General features: G+C 39.4%; 2 protein-coding genes across 2 annotated transcripts; one reads left to right on the top strand and one right to left on the bottom strand.

Annotated features, from left to right (window-relative positions):
* The first annotated feature begins 1871 nt into the window (after window positions 1-1871).
* LOC125500225 (uncharacterized protein K02A2.6-like) lies at window positions 1872-5967 on the top strand. The gene is made up of 3 exons (XM_048652112.1): window positions 1872-3374; window positions 3439-3726; window positions 4249-5967. Exons 1-3 carry the CDS (start codon window positions 1872-1874, stop codon window positions 5965-5967), a joined length of 3510 nt encoding a protein of 1169 aa, XP_048508069.1.
* Window positions 5968-11946: 5979 nt separating this feature from the next.
* LOC125500416 lies at window positions 11947-14422 on the bottom strand. Its single transcript, XM_048653429.1, has 4 exons — window positions 14122-14422; window positions 13420-13551; window positions 12529-12617; window positions 11947-12293 (listed from the first exon to the last, which is right to left on the bottom strand). Exons 1-4 carry the CDS (start codon window positions 14149-14151, stop codon window positions 12041-12043), a joined length of 504 nt encoding a protein of 167 aa, XP_048509386.1. The 5' UTR covers window positions 14152-14422; the 3' UTR covers window positions 11947-12040.
* Between the last annotated feature and the right edge of the window lie 2368 nt (window positions 14423-16790).

Genomic DNA, 16790 nt, shown 5'->3' with positions numbered 1-16790 from the left:
TTTAGTACGAAGTATAGTTACTCAATGGTAGTATACCGTAAGAATCTCAGGAAAGTGAACAACATAGGGAACGCATGAGCGCGAGAGAGAGCTTATGGAAGTTCCGTGAGTGCGAGACAGACAGACTGCCTGCCCCTCCGTTGCCTTCGAGTCCCCACTCCGCCAAATTGTAAACAGACCATCGCTAGAGCTGTGATCTAAGTAAGCGCGTTCGGGTTGAGAGTGTTTTTCTCTCACAATTGATAAAACAAAAACCATTAGCATAAATATGATTGACTTTGTTCCTTTGAATATTAAAAAATTTTCAAAAAAGTTCCCAATTCAAAATGAAGGTTTTCTCATGAAAATATAATTTTTTTTTTGTTAATGTAAATGTATTTAAATCTTTAATGATTCTAATTACAATTATTAATACTTATTATTCTTGATATCACAGACTTTTTTTTATTGATTTTCTTTAAACAGGCTATCACAGCTCTAGCGATAGTCTGTTTACAATTTGGCGGAGTGGGGACTCGAAGGCAACGGAGGGGCAGGCAGTCTGTCTGTCTCGCACTCACGGAACTTCCATAAGCTCTCTCTCGCGCTCATGCGTTCCCTATGTTGTTCACTTTCCTGAGATTCTTACGGTATAGTTCAGTGGCCCTAACCTTATACCATTGAGTGGTTGGATAATATCCACGATATTTTGGGAACGAAAGTAAAAGTGATCCAAAAAGGGGTACACGGTATTCTAAGTCTCCAGAACTCAAATCGGGGATGTTTTGTCCGAACTGGGAATGATATAGAGAACGTGAAGCGAAAAACAAATTGTCGTTTTTTTGGCGCGGTCTAATGAATATGATGCAAATAAAAAGTGTCAAAACCCTCCGCGAATGTTTGAATGATATTTGAATTGACATTGTACCCGTAAAATTATGTTTGTATGAGAAATGTCAATTTTATTTGATTTAAATCTAATTTTAAATGAAATCCAATAAAAGCGAGTGCATTTCGCTAATGAAACCAAAAATTTATAACATACATTAACATGAAAATAAAACTAGTGTCCATTCCCGATTTGTGAACCCTCACGGAACTTCCATAAGCTCTCTCTCGCGCTCATGCGTTCCCTATGTTGTTCACTTTCCTGAGATTCTTACGGTATACTACCATTGAGTAACTATACTTCGTACTAAAGAGAGCCAGCCTCACGGAACTCCGCGTGGAGAGTTTAGTGTACTGTCATGTGTGCGCTAAAATATAATATATATATAATGTAGAGTAACGTAGGTGTAAGGAGACTATGTAAGGATATTGTAAAAGTGCTCGTCAGTTCGTCGACGGCACGCTCACGGGAAAGACGTAAATAAAGATACACCTATATTAGTACATGTGTCTTTCAGTCCTTAACCCTGGAACCCAACTCACCCGTATATAACAGTTGGCGACGAGGACGGTTCAGGGATGGTATAATTGACAAAACCGTAATCGAAGGAAAAAAAAAAAAAATTGTGTCTTCGGTCAAATTTTTAAAACGGAGTCGTTACAAGCGCCCGAGTTTTTCCAAGAATTCGTACACTGACTGACGTTGAATTTTCAACCGTGAGCCCGTGCGTCGTCGGAAAAACCGAGTTCTAAGCGAAATTTGAGGTTTTTCCTTACGTTATTTATGGCATTGAGCGCGAAACCAATACAAGTGGAAAAGCGCGAAGTTTTTTGTTGGTAAAATTACACGAGGACGTTACAAGAAAGCCGGAAGTGGAACGCCATTACATGTGTTCGGTTAATTTTCATTTATCGGCAGTGAGTTTTAAAAATTACAACGGTGAAAATTGCACGTGCAAAGAGATACGCAGTGGCCAAAGCGCGTGGTATACCTTTCTTACAAAATGGAACCGGAGTCAAAGGTTCTGGTTGAATTGTTCGATCCCGCCTCTATGCCATGGAAGCGATGGTTACAAAGGTTCGACGGTGCCATGACCATACATAAAATTACGGGTGAAGATAAAGTGCCTTATATTCTGCACCACTTGGGGGTTGCAAATTACGCCAAGTTGTGCGATTTCTGCGATGATGTAGATCTCTACAAGCTAAAGTATACAGATTTGATCGCTTATTTGGCATCCTTGTTCGAAGATAAAGTCGTCGAGATTGCAGAAGCCTATAAATTCCACTGCAGGAAGCAAGGCCAAGGTGAATCCGTTAAAGATTATGTGACAGCACTCAAAAAGTTGTCACAGACATGTGGATTCGGGAGTTTTTTACAAACGGCGATTCGAAATCAGTTTGTTTACGGGTTAAATAACCCGGCGATTCGTCAACGTCTACTGGAAACGGAAACGCTGACCTTGGAAAAAGCGTTAAACGTCGCGTCGGCAATGGAATTGTCGAAAAAGGAAAACGAAGGCTTGAGTGGGTACGACGAGAGTATACAATTCGTTGCTACATCAGGAAGAAGAAGAGGTTCGCAGTTCAACGACCGAGATAAGTCAAGAAATTCAAATTTTAGAAGAGGCGGTAAGCAGTTTGGCGGTAAGAAGGGTAATGAAAGTTTTTGTTTTCGTTGCGGCTCCCCGGATCATATCGCTAATAAGTGTTCGTTGGACAAAAACGTAAAGTGCCGAGCATGTGGTGTCCTTGGACACATACAGAAAGTATGTTTCAAAACTAAATCGCCTCACGTTGGATTATTAGATTCCGAATATAATAACAAACAGTCGGGCTCGGAAAGCGACGAAAGTGAGCCGTTAAATGTTATCGAGGTGTTTGGTATCGAACACCCAGAAATGCGAGATAAAATTACGGTAAAGTTAAATGTAAACGGTCACGACGTTATGTTCGATCATGATACAGGCGCGGGATTTACGCTTATGAATGTTGATCAGGCAAAAGCGATTTTCAAACACGGAGTCATTTACGCGACAAAATTGACTGCTATTTCATACTGTCATACACCGATACAAGTTCAAGGTTTTATGATTGTTAAAGTAAAGTACAGAGATTCAATTTACAAATTAAACTTATATGTTACAAATTTAGTACGGCCCCCGTTGCTTGGCCGCGAATGGATGCGAATAATGCGGATGTTCCCGTTCGACGGTACAAATGAAGTGTGCAATAGCGTGATGGAAAAAGAGTCAAACATTGATAAAAAGACAGAGATTGAAAAGCTTTTTCAGAAATATCCAAATTTGCTTAAAGAGGACATGAGTCCTATTCATGAATTTAAAGCCACGTTGGTTTTGAAAGAAAATGCTACGCCGGTTTTTATAAAAGCAAGACGCGTTCCTTTTAGATTAATTCCTTTAGTCGAAACAGAGCTCGATAATTTAGAAAAAAAGGATATAATTGAGAAAGTTAACACATCTAAATTTGCCACGCCAATCGTGCCAGTTCTAAAAAAAAAATAATACGGTACGTATTTGCGGTGATTTCAGCATAACCATAAACCCGCAGTTAATTGTCGATGAATACCATTTACCGACTACGGATGAACTATTGGCAGATATGGCTGGCTGTAAAATTTTTGCTAAAGTTGATTTATCTCAGGCTTATTTACAATTGTGTTTGGATGAAAAGAGCTCTGAAATCGTCGTATTAAATACGCATCGCGGTTTGTACAAATGTAAACGACTGTGGTATGGTTTAGCGCCCGCAGTTGCTATTTGGCAACGTTTTATGGAAAGCATTTTAGCGGGGATTAAAGGAGTCTCTGTCTTTATCGATGACATTAAGATGGGTGCGGCAAGTAGTAGTTTGTTAATTGAAACAATTGACGGTGTTTTTTCTCGTTTGAATGCATACAATGTACATGTGTGTAAAAGTAAGTGTACATTTTTTGAAAAATCTATCGTTTATTGCGGTTTAGTTTTGAGTGAACTAGGTATACGTAAAATGCCGGAAAAAATGATTGCTATCGAGAATATGCCGCGGCCAACGAACATTAGAGAATTGCAGTGTTTCATTGGTATGATAAATTATTACAATAGATTTATCCCGAAAGTTAGTTCGATTTTACACCCATTTTTTGAAATTTTACGTGGGAAGAAAACTTTTTCGTGGAACATTGATTGTGAAAAGGCTTTTCGTAAAGCTAAAAATGTTTTTCAAAGCGATGTTTGTTTGGCCTATTTTGACCCCAAACTTAAACTACTATTAGCTTCGGATGCGTCGCCCACCGGATGTGGGGCAGTTTTGTCCCATTCCTATCCAGACGGATCGGAGAGGCCCATTATGTTTATTTCAGCGACTTTTAATTCAACGCAGAGAAATTGGGCTCAAGTAGATAAGGAAGCTTATGCGATTGTCTGGGCTGTTAAGCGTTTGTACCAATACGTATATGGCAGAAAATTCGAATTGATAACAGATAATAGAGCCATTCAGCAAATTTTTTCACCGGATAAAAGTTTGCCTGTGTTCAGTGCGATGCGTATGCAGCACTATGCAATTTTTTTGCGGGGTTTTACGTATACCATTAGATTTAAGAAATCGGAACATAACGCTAATGCGGATTGCCTGTCACGTTTGCCGGTACCGGGCAGCGTAGAGAGTGTTGATGCACTGAGTGTGTACTACATTAACTTGGTGTCCACCATACCAGTTACTTTTGAGGAAATTAAAAAAGAAATTGATTCTAAGCAAGATGCTGACATTTGTAAAGTCATTAATTTGATCAAACAAGGGAAAAAGTTAGAATCAAAAGACACTTGGAATTGTAACCCTTTGGAATTTAATTTGGAATTTGGAATACTGTTAAGGGGACACCAAGTTGTAATTCCACGCAAACTTAGAAAAAGTATGTTAGATCAATTACATGTCGGTCATTTTGGTATTGTCAAGATGAAAAATCTGGCTCGCGGGTACTGTTGGTGGCCAAATATCAGTTTAGATATCGAGCATAAGGCACGAAATTGTTACGAGTGCAATTTACATAGCAGGAATCCACCTGCGAATAAACTGCATATTTGGGAACCAGCCAGTGTTCCTTTCGAAAGAGTACATTGTGATTTTGCGGGGCCTTTTCTTGGGAAAATGTTTTTTCTATATGTAGATGCTTTTTCTAAGTGGCCGGAAGTACATGTGGTAAAAAACATAAAGACTGAAACAATTATTTTAAAATGTCGTGAAATATTTGCTATTTTTGGACTACCTAAAAATATTGTGTCGGACAATGGTCCGACGTTTAAAGCTACAGAATTTCATGAATTTTTACACAGTCACGGCATTTTGCATCGATTTTCTGCCCCTTACAATCCTCAAACAAACGGGCAGGTAGAAATTTATGTGAATACGATTAAACAATCTCTTAAGAAAATGTGCGAAAAAGTCTCAGATGTGCAAGAAGCATTATTACAAGTGTTAACGCAGTATCGTATCACACCTCAGGTTACAACGGGCAAAGCTCCTTCTGAGCTATTATTTGGTACGAAACCGAGGTGCACTTTAGATCTTTTAAAACCTGTACAAATAAAACAAACGATAGTGGAACATAATAATCAAATTCCGGTAAGAAAATTCAAACTGAATGATCGAGTCGCTTGTCGTAATTATGCAAATACACAAAAATGGTTTTTTGGTAGAATATTAAAAATTTTGGGAAAATGCCATTATTTGATTAAGTTAGATGATACCAGAATTTGGAAAAGACACGTAAATCAACTTAGAAAAATTGGAGAAGGCATTGAAAATAGAAGTACGCCCGATTATGATTATTATGTTCCACCTGAAGAGCAAATGGTTTTTTATGAGACTGTACAAAATGATGATGTATCTAACGCAGAGATCGCGAATGAAAGCGCGAATGCTTCGGCGGGTGAATTGGATGAAACCCCTCCGGTTGGCCCATCGGTCACGGAAATAGATAATCCTGTTGTAGAAAGGCCTATTTTAATACCTAGGCGAAAGCGAAAGCGACAGCCAAAATTTCCGGGAAAGTATGATGAATTTATTTGCGATATACCACCTAAAAGAAGTAAGAGTCAATAAAAATATGTATGTATTGGGATTTTTTTTTTTTTTCTTTCGAGGGGGAGTGTCATGTGTGCGCTAAAATATAATATATATATAATGTAGAGTAACGTAGGTGTAAGGAGACTATGTAAGGATATTGTAAAAGTGCTCGTCAGTTCGTCGACGGCACGCTCACGGGAAAGACGTAAATAAAGATACACCTATATTAGTACATGTGTCTTTCAGTCCTTAACCCTGGAACCCAACTCACCCGTATATAACATGTACCGTACTAAGGCGCCGTCTGCAGGAGTCCGGCAGAACACGTCTGCCGTAGCGGCACCGCTAACTGTACTGACGCGCGCGCGCTAGGTAACTATACAAGTTATCACTTGTTCTGCTTGCTCCCGAATAGGCAGTGATGTTACGTACCAAATCAAGTAATTCTAATTCGCCGTTTTTTTCGACGAGTTTCAAAAAGTAGTTATTATAAAAAAATAAGTAGGAATTATAAGAATTGAAAGAAATTAAAGGAAACTTGAGGGGGCATTCTGCTTTATTGAGGTGAAATTACGGCTTCATTTGACATTTTTTATTGACGAAACTATTCGGTGGATTGGATTCGAGCTTTGCACATGTATTTGTTATATATTCAGGCAATTGCACCATTTTTTCAATAAGTTTCCTGCAGAAACACGCTTGCCATCCGTCCTCGACCATGACGCCGCGCGAGTGCGTCCGGCAATGGTTGGCATGTTTTTTACCCTCCAGTTGGTCTGATACAAAAGAACGAACGGTGTTTTACTCCATATACATTAGGGTGGGTCGAAAAAAAAATTTCTTAGGTCGGGGGTAGGATTTGTAGCTTATAAAAAAACAATGCTCGTTATGCAGTAAACATTTGATGCCGATCGGTCAATACTTTTTTAGATATCATGCCAACCAATTGCCAAAAAGCTATGTCGAGAAAAACTCGTTTGAAATTTCAAGTACAGTTTATGATAACACATATTAAGTTTTATATATTGTATATTATTTCCCTACTAACACTAAAGCAATTTAAAAAATTTCGACATGAAATTTACCACACATTCACTTCAGACCTTTAAGTACAAGATTCCGTAAAAAAAAAGATTTTTTTTAATCCGAAAAAGGGATTTCGCCCAATCAATCAATCTGTTAGCTACTCGACTACGAGTATTTCCAGGAGACGCCACGTGGAGGCCGATTGATTTGCAGCCTGTAATTTCTGTCTACCTGGAATATTTGTATATCATATGGCAATTGGCGACCAATTATTGAGTACTTTCACCGCTCGTACGTTTCCGGTTACAACTCGCTGAATTACACATGTATATGTTGAACCTACGCTGAAGTATTTCTAGAATTTTTGTTTTTTTTTGCGAAAAGAAATTACAGGCTTCCCTAGTGAAAATTTGTCCAATAGCCCGAGTAAAAGGCATTCGTATGCTTTCACCACGGATTTGTCTCCCATATGGCAGCTTGCCTCATAGGAATTGGATCATTCAGTTCTCATATCGAAATGTGGTTGGATAATATCCGCGATATTTTGGGAACGAAAGTAAAAGTGATCCAAAAAGGGGTACACGGTATTCTAAGTCTCCAGAACTCAAATCGGGGATGTTTTGTCCGAACTGGGAATGATATAGAGAACGTGAAGCGAAAAACAAATTGTCGTTTTTTTGGCGCGGTCTAATGAATATGATGCAAATAAAAAGTGTCAAAACCCTCCGCGAATGTTTGAATGATATTTGAATTGACATTGTACCCGTAAAATTATGTTTGTATGAGAAATGTCAATTTTATTTGATTTAAATCTAATTTTAAATGAAATCCAATAAAAGCGAGTGCATTTCGCTAATGAAACCAAAAATTTATAACATACATTAACATGAAAATAAAACTAGTGTCCATTCCCGATTTGTGAACCCTGAGCTAAACAATACGTAAAATATCTACGCATTTGTACCACACATGCTACTCGTCACGGCTCAATTAAGGGGCCGCGAATCAATAGAAACATCGGCCCCTCTGCCTAGCAGAGCGTTAAATATGTGCAGAATATTCCGTTCGAGATGCATTTCAGCCGAGAGGAAGAAGCTAAGCGCTTTCAAGAATCGCCAGCTTCCGCTGTGTCTCAGAGGCCTGCCCCCGAGGTTTCGGGACTCTTTCGGCGTTTCCCTGCCACTTGGTGACCTTACGGACTTTAATCGTCATCACGTCGTATGCCATGGCTTTTCGATGTTCTTTGCAAACTTGACCATCGAACCAGCTGGGAAAACGGCTGTGCACTACCGAGACAATGAGACTGAAGGCCTTGTCCAGGATTCCGTACTCTCCTTTGATAACCGGAAATATGTTATCGAATGCAGCAGTTAGCAGCCTAAAGACGAAAGAGAATTCTTTCGATGGAGCGCAGAGATGTCCGAGCTCTAAGCCGTCGGCTGTCTCGTAAGCCCGAAAATATATAAGTACTTGCTCACTACGTTCCAGCTGCTGCGTTGTGTCGAGCAGAGTCTCGTGACAACGCGCACATTCAGTACGCTGGATACACCGCCTAGCAATATAGCCAGCGAAGTACTCAATGGCACAAATCTCGAGAGTTGCCTCGGGATTTTCGTCAACGTCGATGACAACATGGTTGACATTTGCCCGCACCTGCGACTCGTCTTCAATGTCGACGGAGAAACGGTCAAGCGTATTCTCTAGTTCGTGAGCACGAGCTTCACTGCTGTGTGCTCGTAGTTCCGAGATTGTTCTCTGAACCAGTATCTCGTCCTCGTCGTCAACACAATTTGCAGTTTGTGCTGGTCTCAGCAAATTCAGAGTCATATTTTTCTGTAGGATTTGCCGGAAAGCTTTCGCCGTGGGATTGGGATTAAAAGTCCCTCCGTACGTACGGATCATGGAGAACAAATTCTCAACGGGGTCTTGATTGACACGAGCTACTAGGAAGAATCTGACACCCTCTGCTTTCAAATCTTGCCACAGTTGCAAGATACCTCTGATGGTCGATTGCAAGCCTCGGAAGCATGGAGGAATCTTCAAACCATCCTTAGTGATAGTTCGCCACTTGGAAGATACCTCTAGTGCCCGTTCTAAGTGTTCTTGAACGTTAGGACGAAAGTCAGACATCGCACACTTGTTTCGATTCGGATCTATTGGACTGTGACTATTCAAATTGTCAAAAAGATCGTTCAACAGCTCAAAAAACCTAGCCGTGTTCATGCTGGTCTTGCTAATTATTTGACCTGTTACCGAAGCAGTTTCCAGAGCCGCGGCTACCCTGCGGCTAAATACCTGAAGCGCCAGACGACACTTCATCTTGTCAAAGTCGTGAGGGTAGACGTGCTTTCTAGTTAGTTTACAAGCTGCCCTTGTAGTTTTGTTTTCTTCGATAGCCCATAAGGATTTGAGATCCATCCATGATACTTCCGTATTCTCACCGAGTTGGAAGTTGTGGAGTATGAGCTGATTCCTTATACTTTTGAATAAGTGAGGAATATCGAAGAACGTGTAAATTTTCGCGCCGTTAAACATGAAGTATAGTTCACCGTCGCGCGTCCTCGCATGCGTGGCACTTTGATTGCTAGTACCTTGATCACATACTATAGCCCGGACTCGTAGACCAGTTTCGTTGATTTTATGCAAAATTATGTCCAACAGTGAGCCCAAGTTAGCAGAATCTACACCTGTACCGCTTAGGACATATGCTAGCGGCTGTTTCCAGTTGCATAACAATCCTCGCACCATGAAAACTAGCGCAGTAGTCGCCACCGCGGATGAACAGCCCAAACTGCCAAGGTCCTCGTATCCTTCAATTTTTTGAAGCGATTCATGAAAATCGAGACCTTTTTTGATTTTCATCTCGTCGAAAATCAGTACGCAGTTCCTCTCTTTGGGCTCCATAACGGAGGCTTTAGTTTTCAAGGATTGAAAAACTGTCGAGCAAATACCTGGCCATAAGCGGATCAAACTAAACCATTCCTTAATGATGCTTATCGATGGTAACACAAAACCCAGTTCGTTTCTCATTTTCCAATAGAGACTGGGAGACGCATAATGCATCTTCATCAAAAGTTGCCGCTCCTCTTCCGTAAAAGAGTTTCCTGGCTTATGGAAGAGCTGCATCATCACAAAGGTCAAAAGAAAACCATGAATGCGACGACGTAATGCTTCAACCAAACTCTCGTCAGAGAATGATCCTTGATGAATGCATTTTCGCAAACGTCTTATTTTCTCATCTTGCGCATTTGCTTTTTTGCGCAGACGAAGGTTCTGTTTTGTGAGCTTTACAATCAAGCTGCGCTGCGTTTTCAGCCCTGTACGCAAGACGTGCCGTGTTCTGCGCCATTCTTGCCGCATCTCGAAAGACGGAACTTCGCTCGGTTCCCTTTCATAATCTGGTTCGAAAGGGCGAGGCACAGCATCACGCTTCAACCACCCTGATCGAGGAAAAACGTCGTTTTCTGAGAAATGCATACCACATAAAGCGAGCTTCTGCAATTCTCGATCAGATTCGGTAGCTAAGTCGTCTCGTCCACTATTGACGAGCCACGTGCTTAGCCGGTCTCTATCCCTAATCGGAAGAGCATGAAATCGGAGACCAGGTACATTTTCTCTACTTCGTGCGCCACAGCGATAATAAATGCATGTGGTACTGTGTGACAATTTTTTTTTTGGCAGCCGGAGCGTCCATGTTCACAAATAATGTGTGTAATGTATTACGAATTTCTTTTCGCACAGGTGAGGCAAGAAATCACTCAAATTACTTTACAATTCTTTCCGCCCAGTTGGGGCGATGAATTGGGGTTGTACAATTCTTTCCGCCCAGTTGGGGCGCTGAATTGAAATGTTATGATCTTTTTTGCTCATTGTCAGTTGGGGCGATAAATTGAGGTTGCACAATTCTTTCCGCCCAGTTAGGGCGATGAATTGGGGTTGTACAATTCTTTCCGCCCAATTTGAGCGAAGAATCAGAAAAGATACAAATACTCATAGAAATTCGACTCAAAGAAGTCGCTAATTTTTAGGAGACACGATTCAACTCACCGAAAATTGCGAGCCCTTGAGACGAACCTAAATTGTATTATATTTGTGGAAGGGTCGTGTATTGTTTATAAAATATCTACCAAAGTCGTTGGATCACGATACTTTACACTTTTGGACTTCTATACAAAGGTATGATTGTCGCGTGTAAAGCCCTGACACGATGTTGATTTTTCAAGAATAACAAACATGAATAATCAAATTCGTCTGATATAAGCAATGAAGTGGGTGGCGATGAATCGATTGTCGAATCGATTATCGAATTTTTATCCACCATTGATATTTCCACAGACGCCGCATTTGTTTTCGCAATTTTTTTGAAGGCATCGCACGTAGAAATTGATCCGGTGAGCCAGCAAGATAATCTTTACGGTAAAGATTAAAATCCTCATTGAAAAAAAAAAAAATATGTTAACGTTATTATATTGTAAAACTTGGTGATTTTGCGACTTCCCCAACTTCCATTTGTTACAAAAAGTATGAGATTCTGAAATGTATATTCGATAGAAACAGAATTTTTAAATCAACTAATATGAGACAATTGGATGGATCCAACGCTGTTCAGGGGGTGCGTACGCTGACGAGTATTAAAAAATGGATATTTGTGTGCGAATTCAGGATTCTGTTAAATTTTGATAAATACAGGGAGTGTTTTGGAGGGTGTGCCCCTCATTATTCATGTTTTGAATCATCTTTTACTAGCAAAGTAAAGTGGTTATTCCTTTGACAAAGTTTATCGAGTCGACTTATTGTTAGTTGTGAAGAATGAAATCCATCGATGAAACTATTGAAAGTTTTTTTTGTCACGAATATTAGGTATTTAAAGAGCGGATCTAACGTGAAATGATAGACTATTTAAAGATTGTGCGTATGTATGGATGTGGTATAAGACATTTGTATTTAATGGTAGATAATTTGTAGACCAAAGTACTTTGTAAACTAGCTTTGGATTAGGCTTGGTTCTGCTCTTCAAAATAATAGTTGGATTTCTCGCAGTATATCTTAATTGGCCAGAAAAATAAAAAATGTCGTTCTTTGTTCAAAAATAATTAGTAAAAAGCGCCTTTAATGCGCTGGCGGCCTCTGGGCACCGAAGATACAATTTGGGCTGAGGCCCATCACCTGCACTCGCGACATTCTTCAGTGGCCAATTTTTGTTCTTATGGTAGCTCTTCTTTTCATGCCCTCTGCTCTTCTTCCACTTTTCCTTCTCCTCTTTTTCATTTTTCTTCTGGTCATTGCCGCTTTTTTCCCCTCCTTTACCAGCAGCTTTACGTGCTGACCATTTGTACCTTCAACAATATCGATCATTAGAGCAAATCCACTCCAATTCACACAATTGCCTTACGCCAAAACGCTTGACAAACGGCTGTGACTTCATTTTTTAATTATGAGAATGGTACTTAAGTGAGGTATTCGAGATGCTTTTACATGAATGAAGTTTTCAACGAACAGCAAATTGTATGCGGCATGATAATTCTGTCGTATCCGATAATGCCACATGCCAATGTTACTTGGAACACTTACTTATTTCTCCTCGCATCCTTATCTCTTCCGGCCCGATGCTTTCTTTTGAGACTCCCGCCTCCACCAGCCGCTTGAACCTTTTCAACTGCCTATTAATTCGTTAATTGATCTGTTAAGTTTTGCATTCTTGTATTTTTGTTAACAGCTATGCTGTTATTGTATTAATCTACCGATTCATCTCATACTTCTCATTGCTATGGGCAGTAAGGGTAGTCCCTAAATGGATCCGAAATTTCGAAAAAGTTCAATCAGCCCCGAATGGCGGAAACAAAAACTCCAATTTTTCCAGATTTTTATTCCATATTGTCGTCTCCCTACGTTGAATTTGATGTGAAAAATCAAGTTCATGATGTAAAGAATTAGAATTGTCGCAGGAGTGTCTTTTTTTGTGGTTCATAGAAAATTGCACGATATTCGCTGATCATTTATAACGCGATCATTTACCGATCTTCATTTTCTGTTGGAAGATTGTTCTGCATTTACTATATTTACTTATCTCACAATACACGATCCATGTTAATAACTTTTGGCCTAGGATAACTTTGATATTTATCCAGAAGAGGCGATTGATCGGCTCGATGGAATCGTGCGAATATAATACAACAATCTTTCAAGGAGAAAAAAATACAACAAAATATTTGCGATGCGAAGCATGAGTAAACAACGTGAAATTTTGCATGAATCAAATGAATAGACACTTCTGAAAAAAGTTCAACCTATTACATCATAGATTTCATTTTGCACTGTAAATCAATATAGCGTACCAAAGGTAATTACCTATCAATAGAATAAAATAAGGAAGTAGAGACCTTTGTTTTCACCATTTACAGAAGTCGATTTCACGGCTTACGACTTATAAAAAAAAACTATTGACCCATTCTATCGATGTACCTTTTCTCCCACACCGGCTTCACCCTTGTGTTCGGTGGGATTCGGCTGTTGGGCCGCCTTCATGGCCAGGAGGAGCGCCCTGGTTTCATCCAGCTCTTTGAGCCTGGACTCAATAATTGCCAAGTCCATGTTCTTCATTGATGTGAAATCGTAGAATTATAAAATACAGCCAATTTCAATTGTAAATTGTTATGAGCTACATAACACCCTCGAAAAGCACAAGCATGGTCAATTTCAACAATTATTCTCATCCAGTGAACATTTTTTTTAACAGAAATTTCATACGCATTCCAAAATATTTGGTGTTACATGTCAATTTTCTAGACTTTTTTTGGAAATCACTAAAATTGCGATCATTTGAGTCAGGCAATTGATTTTTCACAAGAAAAAAAATGTTCAAAATTCACCATATTCTTCCATATTCTAGGTGTATGTTATATCCCCTAAACACTGATCACATAATGACTTGCAAAAATATTCCCGAAAGATGAAAAAATCTGATATGGGTCATGGAGAAAATGGATATGTCATGCAAATTTACAGGTTACATGTATGTATGTATAAACATTAACGATAACAATATTGCTGTTAAAAGCAATATACAATAACATTAATATACCCAATGTTATAATTACTCGCAAATATTGATCAGTTGCTACTGAAACTAGTCATGTATATCACTATTATTCGTTTTTTACTTACCGCCATGCTTTCTTCTCCAATTTGTTGCATTTTTTGATGCTAGCAATATGAACAATGTTTAAACAATTGAAATCTCGGCGCGCCACTTGATTCAGTTTTCATCATTATCGACCAACGCCTTTCCCGCTCCCAGTTATCGATTAAACGATCACCCAGTTCACAAGTTACCTTCTCAACGCTTCACCCATTCGGAGTTACCGACGGAACGCTTCGCCCATTCGGAAGTTACCGACTGAACGCTTCGCCCACTTCGCCCGCTAACTCTCCACGAAAATTTACCCAGGGCTGGCTCTCTTTAGTACGAAGTATAGTTACTCAATGGTAATAGACCCGGTAAGAGTACTCGTCAATGAAACTGATGCTCGCGCTCGCAATAGGTCAAAAAAACAGTTTTGATACCTGCCGCTTGAGCGCGGTACTGCTCCATCAAGACTAGGGATCCTCTAGTGAGGGCTGAGACAATGACCGTTTGGCTGCGGATTGGTCGTCCGCCATTAGAGGTAAGCTTCCGCTTTTACCTCATTTTCAAACTTTACGCGATGCGTCATCAGTAATAGCATTGAGTAACTATACTTCTAGCATTGAGTAACTATACTTTAGTACGAAGTATAGTTACTCAATGCTTCTAGTTACTCAATGGTAATAGAATATCAGTCCTTTGTGAGCGTGGATTAATTCATGAATGAGTCATACCAAATACAATAGACATGACAAAAATATTTTCAAAGGCTTAGAATTACTCATGAAGACGATCTCAAATTGTTATAGTCGTTCCTGTAGTTTCCGTCGGTTTCACGATTTTCATCGATCCCACCGTTTTCGTCAATCTTGCGAGTTTCATCGTCCGTCATTTCCGTTGGTTGACGATTTCCGTCAATTCCACCATTCTTGTCTAATTGACAATTTCAATTCATGCTATAATTCTTGTGAAATTTATTATTTCCGTCAATTCTGACAAATTCCGTCGGTTCATTATTTTTGTCAATTCCACGATTTTCGTCAATTTCACTATTACCGTGAATTCGACCACTTTCACTCTTTTCCATCATCCTTGTCAATTACACGTGTGACATCAAAATCATCATTTTCGTCAATTCTACGATTTTCATAAATTGCGCGATTTTCATCGCTTTCAACAGTTTTCTCAATTTTACACTTTTCGTGAATTCCGCGAACTCGATCGTTTTCGTCATCTTTGTCAATTTGAAAATTTCCGTTTGGTTTTGCGATTGACGGCAACCTCTCGACTCCCATCGTTCTTGTCATTTCTGTCAATTTTATTATTTATGTCAATTCCACGATTTTCGTCAATCTTACTATTTCCGTCAATTCGACGATCCTATGTGTTTCCGTGATTTTTTTCAATCTCAACATTTTTCCAATTGGCTGGATTTCCTCGAATCCACGATTCTCGTCGATTCTAAAATTTCAAGCGTTTTGGACATTTTTTCTCATCTCGGGAATTCGATTGATACCGCCATTTCCGTCAACTCTGCGATTCTCAACATTTTCGTCATTTCCGTCGATTTCACGATCTTTATCGATCCCATTATTTTCGTTAATTTCACGTTTTCCAACAATTTTACCATGTTCGTCAATTCTGCGTTTCCCATTGTTCCGGTTATTTCCGTGTAATCTGTCATTTTCGTTGATTTCACCAATTTTGTTGATTCCATAATTTGCATCAATTTCGCGACTTTCATCGACATTACCATTTTCGTCAATTCGACAATTTTCATCGTTTCCGTCGTTTTCGTTGATCTCACGATTTTCATCGATTTCACTATTTCTGTCAATTCTGCGGTTTTCATCGTTTCCGTCATTTTTGTCGGTTCACAATTTTCGTTAATCCCACCATTTTTTTCGAATTCACAATTCCGATCAATTTCACTATTTTCTTTGATTCGACGTTTCTCATCGTTTCGACGATCCTCGTCAGTTTCGCGATTCCCATCGTTTTTGTCATCGTTGTCGATTTCATCATCCTCGTCAATCCTGTGACTCCGATCAATTTCGCGATTTCTATTGTTTTCGTCATTTTTGTCGGTTCACAATTGTCGTCCATTCCACCATTTTCGTCAATTTCGCGATTGTTTGTCGTTTTGGTCATTCCCATCGATTTTTTCATTTTCGTCAATTCAACGATATTTATTGTTCCCGTCTTTCCGTCGATTTTACGATTCCAAATGATCTCACTATTTTTGTGATTTCACGTTTTTTTTATCGATTTCGGCATCTCCGTCAATTCTGTGTTTCCTAATGTTTCGGTTATTTTCATCAATTTTGTCATTTTCGTCGATGTTACCAATTTTGTCGGCTCCGAAATTTCCGTTCTTTCGTGACTCCCATCGACTTCACCATTTCCGTCAATTTGAGAATTTCCATCATTTCCGTCATCCTCGTCGGTGTAGAATTTTCGTTAATCTCACTATTTTCGTCAAATTAAAAATTTCGAATTATTCCACTATGTCCTTCAATTCGGCGATTCTTAACGTTTTCACGATTCTCGTCGTCTTTGACATTCCTAGCGTTTCTGTCATTTTCTCACAATTTGTCATTTCCGTCGTTTCGACCGCTTTCATAGTTTTCATTATTTCTGTCAAATACATGATTTTCGTCAAATTTACCATAGCTGTCAAGTTTCCGAATGCCATCAGCTTTACGATTCT

This window comes from Athalia rosae, chromosome 3 (genome assembly GCF_917208135.1).
Source record: "Athalia rosae chromosome 3, iyAthRosa1.1, whole genome shotgun sequence".
Lineage (NCBI taxonomy): Eukaryota > Metazoa > Arthropoda > Insecta > Hymenoptera > Athaliidae > Athalia > Athalia rosae.
The sequence above is the reverse complement of the archived record's forward strand: the minus strand, read 5'-3'. Positions and strand labels throughout refer to the sequence as shown.

What these genes read in the sequence shown, in the direction of transcription:
- LOC125500416 (XM_048653429.1), bottom strand. Translation starts at nt 14,151, where the DNA reads ATGCAACAAATTGGAGAAGAAAGCATGGCG. An exon ending in TTGGAGAAGAAAGCATGGCG is followed by an intron (nt 13,552 to 14,121) that starts GTAAGTAAAAAA and finishes ACATCAATGAAG; the next exon opens with AACATGGACTTGGCAATTAT. An exon ending in AAGCCGGTGTGGGAGAAAAG is followed by an intron (nt 12,618 to 13,419) that starts GTACATCGATAG and finishes ACGAATTAATAG; the next exon opens with GCAGTTGAAAAGGTTCAAGC.
- LOC125500225 (XM_048652112.1), top strand. Translation starts at nt 1,872, where the DNA reads ATGGAACCGGAGTCAAAGGTTCTGGTTGAATTGTTCGATCCCGCCTCT. An exon ending in TTGCCACGCCAATCGTGCCA is followed by an intron (nt 3,375 to 3,438) that starts GTTCTAAAAAAA and finishes ATAAACCCGCAG; the next exon opens with TTAATTGTCGATGAATACCA. An exon ending in ATGACATTAAGATGGGTGCG is followed by an intron (nt 3,727 to 4,248) that starts GCAAGTAGTAGT and finishes AATTCAACGCAG; the next exon opens with AGAAATTGGGCTCAAGTAGA.